This window comes from Gadus macrocephalus, chromosome 20 (assembly GCF_031168955.1).
Source record: "Gadus macrocephalus chromosome 20, ASM3116895v1".
Classification (NCBI taxonomy): domain Eukaryota; kingdom Metazoa; phylum Chordata; class Actinopteri; order Gadiformes; family Gadidae; genus Gadus; species Gadus macrocephalus.
In genome coordinates this window covers 11,134,966-11,145,647 of record NC_082401.1, presented here as the reverse complement: position 1 = coordinate 11,145,647, position 10,682 = coordinate 11,134,966, and the positions used below count along the sequence as shown (strand labels likewise).

The window sequence follows — 10,682 nt, the reverse complement described above, 5'->3', positions numbered from 1 at the left end:
CGCCGCTAGCCTGTTAGCCTTCTAGTGAGAGAGAAATGGAAGAAAAGAAAGCTCAGAGTGACCACACCAAGAAGAAGGTCATTTGAGGTCTACTCAATGGTGCAGATGCCCCTAGCAAGAGAGTCCTCAACTCATACAGCTACAACACCACCTACTCAGAAGATGAATGCGAATGGAGCGGCCTCCGTATTGACGCGATGGACTTTCTGGAGTTACTCAACTGCTAAACATCTCACATAAACTTTCCCACCCACAACCGTAGACACATCCTAGACCTGGTTTTCTCCACTGGCCTCCACATCCACAATGTCTCCAGCAGCGACCTCTCCATCCCGACCACCTGGCCATCACACTTTTCATTGACATTACCGCCCCCCAAGCCTGGGTCCTCAGCGTCTTTAGGGATAGATCACAGTTTCTGATGCTCACCCTCTTCAAGACAATGGTAAGGAGTAAAGTGGAGTACTGTTGTCCTGTCTGGAACCCGTCAAAGATATCCGACATTGAAGCTATCGAAAGAATCCAATGTAACTACACATGAAGAATCAGCTCCGGAGAGCTTCACTACAGGGAGCGTTTGAAAAAACTGGATCTGCTGATCTCCTATCCTCCACACTTGAAGATAGCAAACGGCCTTGCCCCAAATGATATTGGATGATGTCAAAGACCTAATCCGACAGGGGCTAAGGGCTATTGTACCACCACTGAACAACAAAGCCCAGAGGTCTGTGGCCAAACACTAAGCAAACTCCTTTGCTGAAAAGGCGGCAAGACTATGGAACAACTTGCCGAAGAACACCAGTACAATAAATAAACTGGATCCCTTCAAAGTTGTGCTAGCCAAACTACTGAAGTCATTCCCTGACACACCGCCAACCAAAGGCTATACAGCAAAGAATGATAACTCACTTCTCGAGTGGAACCTGCAGAAAGGATCTTTGACGGGATGATGGGTGGACTGACATGATACTGTGGACCCGTTACGATCCTCGCCGGACCTACTCTAAAAACTCTCAGAAGAATGCTCAGATGAAGAAATGGAAGCGCCGCTCCATCAACATGTCCCCCTGAAGGAGGACAAGAAGGAAGTCAAACAGGAAAGTAACCTGTCAAAGCATCACCCTTAAATCACTATCTATGCCACGCCTGAACCAAGAAGATAGCACAGCAGCTCTTGTGAAAGTGTTCGCAGACTTTATCAGTGCAAGTCGTCTTCCTATACCTGCCCATCAACATTTAACGGCATCCACTCAGATTCAACGACTGTAAGGTTTAATTTCAGAGACTGAAACAGATAAAACATACCTGGTGAAGAGAAGATATATTCCCTGCGAAGGCATGCGGGTGGAGTTGCAAAAAAGGCCAGAGAGTTATTTCCTGCTAGGCACAGAGTGGGCCTATCACCCAGCGTTGACCATCTTAGAGGAGAGATATGGCAATCCATTCCTCATTGCCAAAGCCTCCAGAGACAAGCGTAATACGTGGCCCAAAATAAGATCCAAAAGGTAGCTTTGAACTACGACAACTTTCTGACTTCCTGCGCAGCTGTGAGGCCACCATGTCTCAAATTAAGGGTCTTGAGTTAATATAATGACTGCAACGAGAATAAGAAAATGCTTGCTAAACTTCCAGCCTGGCTGAGCTAAAGATGGAATAGGAAGGTCATGGAGGAAGAAGAACATAGTCGAAGGTTCCAAAGCTTCAGCCAGTTCGTCAACCCGATAACATCCCTGCATGCTCTAAAACCAAGTGAAAGTGAGAAGAGTAAGGATCCAAGGAAGAGAGTTCCTAGAGTAAAGGTATTATTATGTGTGAATGGGGGTCATCAGCAAAGGAACCGGCAATCGTCACTGACAATGCTGCCTACATGGTACGTGCTGCAGGTCTGATGGAGCTTTTGCATGTTGGCTGCTTTGCCCACACATTTAATTTAGCCTCGCAGGATGCTCTTAAAATCCCTGCTGTCACACGGCTGCTAGGAAGAGGGATGCGCATTACCGGTTTCTTTCACCGAAGTAGGGGAGAGCCGGGTCGATTGAAACACTTTTCAGTTAAACGTCTTTTTCAAAGATGTCGTTATGTATACAAATAATTTCAACATGTGATCAACAACTCACATGTGTGTTCTCTTAGTTACAAGTGTAATTTAATACATATGTTGGATGATCGAACTGTTTTTTAACTTCGAACGTAGGTTGGTCGGGACGTTTGAAACACACATGCGGGACAAATGAAACAGCATATTTTAAAAAGAAACTATTGACCTTACTCTTGTTTTTATGCAACATACCGGACAACATAATAGTGTACTCATCATTGCAAAAATTTCACATAATTCCGCACAATATAAATAGGTCAAAATATATTTTTGGCCCGTGCGTAATTGTGCGTGATTGTCAAGATGCACATTTCGATTAAAACTCACCTTTCTTCTTTTGGACGACTAAATTTGCATTAAATTTACTTATTTCCCTGTCCTAAGTCATGTTTAGGGATACAAAGTTGAACGTCCTTTGATTTATTTTAAACAAAAACTACCAGTTCAACCGGATAACATGACACCTGTTGCGTTTCAAACAAGTGTTTCAATCGTCCCGACAGCGACTACTGACACTTAAACCTTTTTTACCTCTAAACTTCAAAACTCTGACATTGCACACTTTGTCACAGGTTTATACTAATTCATCAGTTGTATAGTCATATTATTATGGCATGAAACAAAAAACACAACTATTTATTACAAAAAAACTACCGCAGGAAGGACTTTACTTAGCGCTCTCGAAAACAGGTTTGGGGGATAATGGTGCGTTTTAATATCCATCCGTCTCGGAGGTCCGAGGACGTTGCCTAGCGACAAGCACAAACACGCCCCTTTTCCTCGGACGGCGATCTCGCCATCTCGGAACTCAGTGGTGACCGAGCGAAATTCCGAGACAGAATTCAAGATGGCTGCGCCCGTTGTGACTTGAAGTATGAACTGTTTTCATTGTGCTTGGACCACTTTGGTGGCTTAAATTGTAATTTCAATCACTCGTATTACTGCAATACCTTACTGCGTCCGTATCTCTGCCTATGTACACAAATATATTGTATTTGTGTACAGCACTTCGGTCAACTACTGTTGTTTTAAATGTGCTATATAAATAAACTTGACTTGACTTGACTATGGCCTATAGCCTACTTATATTGGATCGCCTGGTCCTCTGCCAATGCTACCGCGACAACAGCTTTCCGGGTGGCGTCCATGTTTTCCTCCAACGACCGAGCGAAATAATAAAACGCTTGAAGTGTGGGCGTGGCGTCAGATCCGAGATCCGAGTCGGTTCGCAGAGAATACTCGAACGCACCATAACATTTGAACGGTGGGACGTCATTACACGAAATTTCCCGGGGTTGGTCAGTCTTGCGTGCTGAACGTAGTGACGAAGTTTGACGTGAAAGCCTTGCGTGGTTTTCGAGGAAATCACTGTGTTTCAATCGTCCCGTGTTTCAATCGTCCCACGTTTCAATCGACCCGGCTCTCCCCTACCTTAGCCAGTCAGCCACTCAAAAACGATGGCACATTCTAATCCTAATTATAATTGTTTATACTTTCATGCTGCAAGTTTAGCTCAGGAACTGTTTTATGTTCATGATAATAAGCTAAATATCGTCGTTCATTATGGCCATCAGTCCAATGCAAGTTATTTTGTAAGCAAAACGATGGCACTTTCTAAGCCTAATTATAATTGCACTTCTTTAAAAGTATGCACATTATGAGCTTCACAGTGTTGACACTTCAACCTAACAGAAGAGGGACATTTTCTATTTTAAAAGCATACTCAGTCATTGTAATCTAGAACCGAGTATGCCTAAATTGATATGCCCTTTTACATTTGTCGATGTTATGTTTATTACTTTTATGCTGCAAGTTTAGCTCAGGAACAATACTATACAATGTTTTATTCCCTTTTTGCTAATTAAAGCACCCAAACAAAAAGAGCGCTCAAGTCACTAGGGGGACCGCTGGTGCAGGAAGGTCTGCTCTCAGAGCAGAGAGCCAGATAGCAACAGTTAGCCACGATGCCCATGTCCAAATGTCCGAGGGCGATAGAGTGTGTGAGTGTCAGCGTATGTGTAATTTTTTTTTAATTTAATTTGATTTAATTACTTTGGCAGGAAGTATCCACATGGATCCTGCCAAGGAAAGAGAGGTAACAGACTGGCTCTCAGCCTCCCACCAGACATCCTGATTCACTTATACCCAGCTTTAATGTCAAAAAAAGATATGGTTTACTACTTGTTCAGAATTTGTGTTTTTGTCTTTGGGTTGAGAAATTGTCATATAAGGCAAGGGATAATGCACAAAGTGGTGTCCATTATCAGGAATTAATGGACGACGACGGTGGAGGTCTATGCCTTGGGGCTTCTTTGTTCACGCCTTGTTCACACTACATGCGTCCGTCGACGGAAAGCTGAGGGCGTGTCTGATGTATAGGGGACTACTAGTCTTTGTAGACACATACTGCAGCAAATCAAATCGCTTCCCGCTACAAAGCCGATGTGTGGATTAAATACAAAAGGTGAAACTAACAAGAGGTGACCTGATTTTTCCTGCTTCTTCCTGCTTGTTATGGCAAAATGGATCCAGTAGATGCGTGGGTAGGCTACTATTTGCATAACCGCGATCTGATTGGCTGAAGGATCCGCTGCTGCCTGAAGAGTTGAACATTTCTCAACTTTTGACGCCCCACAATGCATTCCCTTTTCATAACCGATTCATACCTCCGGTTCCGGATGGAATTTGTCTGTCCGTACCAAGGGTTGTCTCCGGGACTACCCTTCATACCTCCGTCCGGTTTCAGCGTTGTTATGGGTGCTACGCAATACATCCTCTAGAGGGCAGTGACTCTTGCGTCACAAATTACCGGCATCGACAATCGCAAACATGGCATCTGTAGAGATGATTTTGCTTTGTGTCATCCGAAATTGGCAAAAAAAGGCGCATAAAGTGTAGGCCTACGCGACGGTGGCATGTGACACCCCTCACCAACCCGCAGAATATCTCCTCAAAATGTTTCGCCATTTTTAAATGACCAGTACAACTCATTGCCAAAGCAGGTGAACAATAAAATAAAAAGGTCAGGTATATTGTATAACATAAGTATAAAACGTTAAATACAATATATATATGCATCTTAGATATTATACTACTCTCTATTTTCGCGAATGGTTGCACTTACTCTACACTGACTCTATATTGCCGCCTTGATTTCCGGTGGTATTGCTCCGTTTCTCCCGGAGCACTCCGGATTCGTAAGCTCAGAGGCGACGGACCCACTGACGGACGAAACGACCTCCGGGAAAGGACGAAAGGGTTTCTATCCGTATTTACCGTACGATATGAATGAGCCTTTAAAGGCCCATTCACACCCGGTAAATACGGAACCGGACCGTTTCGTCCGGTCCCGGAGGTGTTTCGTCCGTAAATGGGTCCGTCGCCTCTGAGCTTACGAATCCGGAGTGCTCCGGGAGAACCGGAGCAATACCACCGGAAATCGAGGCGGCAGTATAGAGTCAAAAGTCAGACAATTCGCGAAAATAGATAGAGTAGTATAATATCTGATATATATATATATATATATATATAGCCTATATATATATATATATATATATATTGTATTTTAAATTTTGTACTTATATTATACTATATACCTGACATTTTTATTTTATTGTTTGTTGTTATTGTTCCCCTACTTTGGCAATGAGTTGTAACTGGTCATTTAACAACATTTTGAGGAGATAATCTGCGGGTTGGTGAGGGGTGTCACATGCCGCCGCACACTTTTTTCACTTTTTTTTCAGATGACACAAAGCCAAATCATCTCTACAGATGTCATGTTTGCGATTGACGATGCCGTTAATTTGTGAAACTACAGTCACTGCCCTCTAGAGGTTTTATGAATTTCGTTCGGACGAAATTCGTCCATCGCCCGAAACGTTGCCCCTGGAGCTACCCTTCATACCTCCGTCTGGTTTCAGCCTTGTTATGGATGTTACGCAATAAATCCTCTAGAGGGCAGTGACTGTCGTTTCACAAATTAACGGCATCGACAATCGCAAACATGACATCTGTAGAGATGATTTGGCTTTGTGTCATCCGAAAAAAAAGTGCAAAAAGTGTGCGGTGGCATGTGACACCCCTCACCAACCCGCAGATTATCTCCTCAAAATGTTGTTAAATGACCAGTTACAACTCATTGCCAAAGTAGGGTACAAAACGTCAAATACAATATATATATATATATATTGCTTAAAAAAAATATTTATGAATTCCATTTAGATCATCAGTAAGTGTGCCTGATTACTATCGGTTCCTATTGCTTGTCATTCACTGTTTATCTCTTTTGAATGAGTTCGTTGTTTATTGTTGTTTGTTTTGTTTTGTTGTTTGTATTATTCTTCTTTTATTGATATAGTGTGACTTTAATAATAATTTATACTATATACCTGACATTTTTATTTTATTGTTTGTTGTTATTGTTCCCCTACTTTGGCAATGAGTTGTAACTGGTCATTTAACAACATTTTGAGGAGATAATCTGCGGGTTAGTGAGGGGTGTCACATGCCGCCGCACACTTTTTTCACTTTTTTTTCAGATGACACAAAGCCAAATCATCTCTACAGATGTCATGTTTGCGATTGACGATGCCGTTAATTTGTGAAACTACAGTCACTGCCCTCTAGAGGTTTTATGAATTTCGTTCGGACGAAATTCGTCCATCGCCCCAAACGTTGCCCCTGGAGCTACCCTTCATACCTCCGTCTGGTTTCAGCCTTGTTATGGATGTTACGCAATAAATCCTCTAGAGGGCAGTGACTGTCGTTTCACAAATTAACGGCATCGACAATCGCAAACATGACATCTGTAGAGATGATTTGGCTTTGTGTCATCCGAAAAAAAAGTGCAAAAAGTGTGCGGTGGCATGTGACACCCCTCACCAACCCGCAGATTATCTCCTCAAAATGTTGTTAAATGACCAGTTACAACTCATTGCCAAAGTAGGGTACAAAACGTCAAATACAATATATATATATATATATATATATATCAGATATTATACTACTATTATACTACTTTCGCGAATTGTCTGACTCTTGACTCTATACTGCCACCTCGATTTCCGGTGGTATTGCTCCGGTTCTCCCGGAGCACTCCGGATTCGTAAGCTCAGAGGCAACGGACCCATTTACGGACGAAACACCTCCGGGACCGGACGAAACGGTCCGGTTCCGTATTTACCGTAGGGTGTGAATGGGCCTTTACACCCCTTGCCCACTGCATCCATCTGTTGACGGATCTCATTGACTTTGCATGGGGCGATCACGAAATGCATTGTGGGTTTGTTCGTTCCGTCGGCTCCCTCTCTTGCGTTCAGATGTTGAGAAAATTGTAAATTTTCAGGCTGCAACGGATCTGTCAGCCAATCAGATCTTGGCTCCGTCAGCAAATACCACTCCCCCATCTGTCAGACACGCTTTCTGTCATCCGTTGACGGACGGATGCAGTGGGCAAGCTGCGCTAGAACCAGAGGCAGGCCTCTGCAAAGTCCATTAATTCCTCATTATGGACACCTCGAAGGGCATTATGCCGCTTATACAATGGTCACTTGCCAAAGAAAAGAAATTTAGACCATTAATTTATATTTTCAGGCATTTTACAATCCAAAGTAAAGTAAAGTAAGCACTGGTCATCTGGTTGTGCCAAGTCCACGAACAAATTTAATGATGAGAACTGTTCTCTATAGAACTTCTTCTGCTTGGAATAAGCTCGCCTTTAGCATCAGACTCACCAAAAGTAGACGTTCTTTCAAATATTTGCTTAAAAAAAATATTTATGAATTCCATTTAGATCATCAGTAAGTGTGCCTGATTACTATCGGTTCCTATTGCTTGTCATTCACTGTTTATCTCTTTTGAATGAGTTCGTTGTTTATTGTTGTTTGTTTTGTTTTGTTGTTTGTATTATTCTTCTTTTATTGATATAGTGTGACTTTAATAATAATTTTAATAATTTACCAGCTCTCGTTTTGAAGGCTGAACAGACAATTTTACTGGAACTAAAGGTGTCCATGTATCAGGAATTAATGGACGCCCTGCAGCCCTTCAGAATCAAGTATTCCCAAGACTATGGTGTAAAAATAATTTAAAAATATCTGAGCGAATTGAACAATTCTGGGTTTTAATCCTATTTAAGTTTCTCGTGTATCCATCTATACGTTCAATTAGCTCAACCTTGTTAAGAACATGTGGAAGCTTCTCAATGGGCTTTTACAGCATGTTGACTGAGAGTCATGAGTCAGTAGTTTGAACAATAGGGGCCGTCATGCAGTCTTTGGGTCTGTTCAGGTATAAATGTAGGGGCTTGACACAGGTAGAGCATCAGTTCACCAACCGATCTCTGAGAGACCACCTACACCACAATCATGATGGGCAAGGTAAAGAAATATTAACATAAATCATTGATTTATCATTCTATTTTTATAATAACATAAAAAATAAATTGTACATTAAATATTATAGCCAACTTGTTATTATCAATAAGTAATAGCATAATGTTCTGTAATGATATACCATGGTTGACAAATGTTTTGTTTCAGATCACTTTCTACGAGGAGAAGAACTTCCAGGGTCGCTCCTATGAGTGCATGAGCGACTGCTCCGACATGTCCTCCCATATGAGCAGGTGCCAGTCCTGCAGGGTGGAGAGTGGCTGCTTCATGCTCTACGAGAGGAACAACTACATGGGCCAGCAGTTCTTCATGAGGAGGGGAGAGTACAACGACATGCACCGCATGCAGAGCATGGGAATGATGTTTGACAACATCAGGTCCTGCAGAATGATCCCCTTTGTAAGAGAACTCACCAACAGTTCAACTGTTACACTAACAAAGTTAAACTGTTAAATTCATTTTGTTTGCTAATAGGTCAGCTTACACTGTTTCTCTGAATCTCTGCATTACAGCACAGAGGCCAGTTCAGGATGAAGATCTATGAGAGGGAGAACTTCGGTGGTCAGTCCAACGAGATGATGGACGACTGTGACAACATCCAGGATCGTTACCGCATGTCCGACTGCCAGTCCTGCCACGTGATGGACGGCCACTGGCTGATGTACGAGCAGCCTCACTACAAGGGCAGGATGATGTACATGAGGCCCGGAGAGTACAGGAGCTTCAGGGAGATGATGAGCGGCCAGAGGTTCATGAGCATGAGGCGTATCACTGACATGTGTTAAGTTTTCTCATCAATAAAACATGATCTAACTTAAATTTGCTGAATTTCTTGCATATTATTTGTGAAATAGGACCACTGAGCATACAGAAGACCATCAGCGCAACATTTGAAAGCCGACCTTGAGTGTTTTGAACGACTGATCTCACAGAGAGATTCCATGAGTTGGCCTAATGTCAGAACCAAGGCTTCCAAAGGCCTATCCCCCTGAGGTTTATCAAAGAAGAACTGTCCCGTTAATCACAGATTTTGTAATGGTAGACCATCACTGCCTCCATTTAATCAACAATTCCAACCGATCAATTTTTCAATTTGTCACCTTGCCGGAGTATCTTCTAAATGTTCCTCCACCTTAGCATTGTGAGACCATCCTGATATTCACGGTTGGTTTTAGCAATGATCATTAGCCATAGGCAGAATATCTTTCCTAATATGGGCACAGTCTTATATTGTTAAAAAATCTCTATACTGTGGTACTCTTTGTTGGTCAACTCCCTCCAGTGAGCGTTGAATGATCAAGGCATTATTTTAATGTTTTCCAAAAATGGTCTCACGAGACTAGAACCTCAGAAGTGCTGCAGTTCAAAAAGACCAGGAAAAATGTAAGGTACACTGCCGTTCTTGGTGGTCCAACCATTGTAATCGCCTCCCCTTGCTTAACTAAAATATCTAAGATACAATTATCCAAATCGCTTTGTTATGCTGATTCGGCATTTCACATAAACACAAGACCTTTTGTAGTACTTTCATGGAAATTCACTGTTATTTTGTCCACATGCTCTGTACCAACCGATAGAGATTGATTGCAAAAGACAGTGGCAGTGTTACTATAGCAGTACAATGTGTGTAATCCAAAAATATAAATGAGTCTAGGCCAGGAGTCTTCAATGTTTTCCAGGCCAAGGACCCCCAAACTGATGGAGAGATTGAGCGGGGAACCCCTACTTATACAGTGCATACAATTGTGTTTTATCTTAAACTGGTCCTATAGTGCCATGTATAAATGTACCTTGTTATTTTGCATTCAAGACTAAGATATTCAAATAATACACAGGCTCATATAGTCATGTGTTTATTTTAAACATGTGCAAGGTCCAGTGAGTAGGGTAGCCATGCCACTGTAATTCATAAACATAACATAACATAATAAACTGATACCTGGCAAGATCATCAATGTCTTTCAATTGCATGTAATCATGCATAAAAGCTATTCAAATAGACATTTTTAAAGCATAAATGTGGAAACGAAAATCAGTGATTTGTTAGTGTCTTTCTTATCACTCCGAAATAGTCTGGTAACTTATCAACCCCAGCGAGTCCGGTTGCTAGCGACGTCAACGTCTTTGGTGGACTATTTCTCTGCTGATCGCTTATTTCCCCGATAATGGCCGGCATTCTGTACATTATC

At 42.1% G+C, this 10,682-nt stretch overlaps 1 protein-coding gene across 1 annotated transcript; it reads left to right on the top strand.

Annotated features, from left to right (window-relative positions):
* The first annotated feature begins 8,430 nt into the window (after positions 1 to 8,430).
* LOC132449139 (gamma-crystallin M1-like) lies at positions 8,431 to 9,312 on the top strand. The gene is made up of 3 exons (XM_060040788.1): positions 8,431 to 8,478; positions 8,641 to 8,892; positions 9,006 to 9,312. Exons 1-3 carry the CDS (start codon positions 8,467 to 8,469, stop codon positions 9,276 to 9,278), a joined length of 537 nt encoding a protein of 178 aa, XP_059896771.1. The 5' UTR covers positions 8,431 to 8,466; the 3' UTR covers positions 9,279 to 9,312.
* The last annotated feature ends 1,370 nt before the right edge of the window (positions 9,313 to 10,682 follow it).

Bases quoted from the DNA above. Each gene is read 5' to 3' on its own strand.
- LOC132449139 (XM_060040788.1), top strand. The intron at 8,893-9,005 runs GTAAGAGAACTC...TCTGCATTACAG, and splicing joins CCTGCAGAATGATCCCCTTT to CACAGAGGCCAGTTCAGGAT.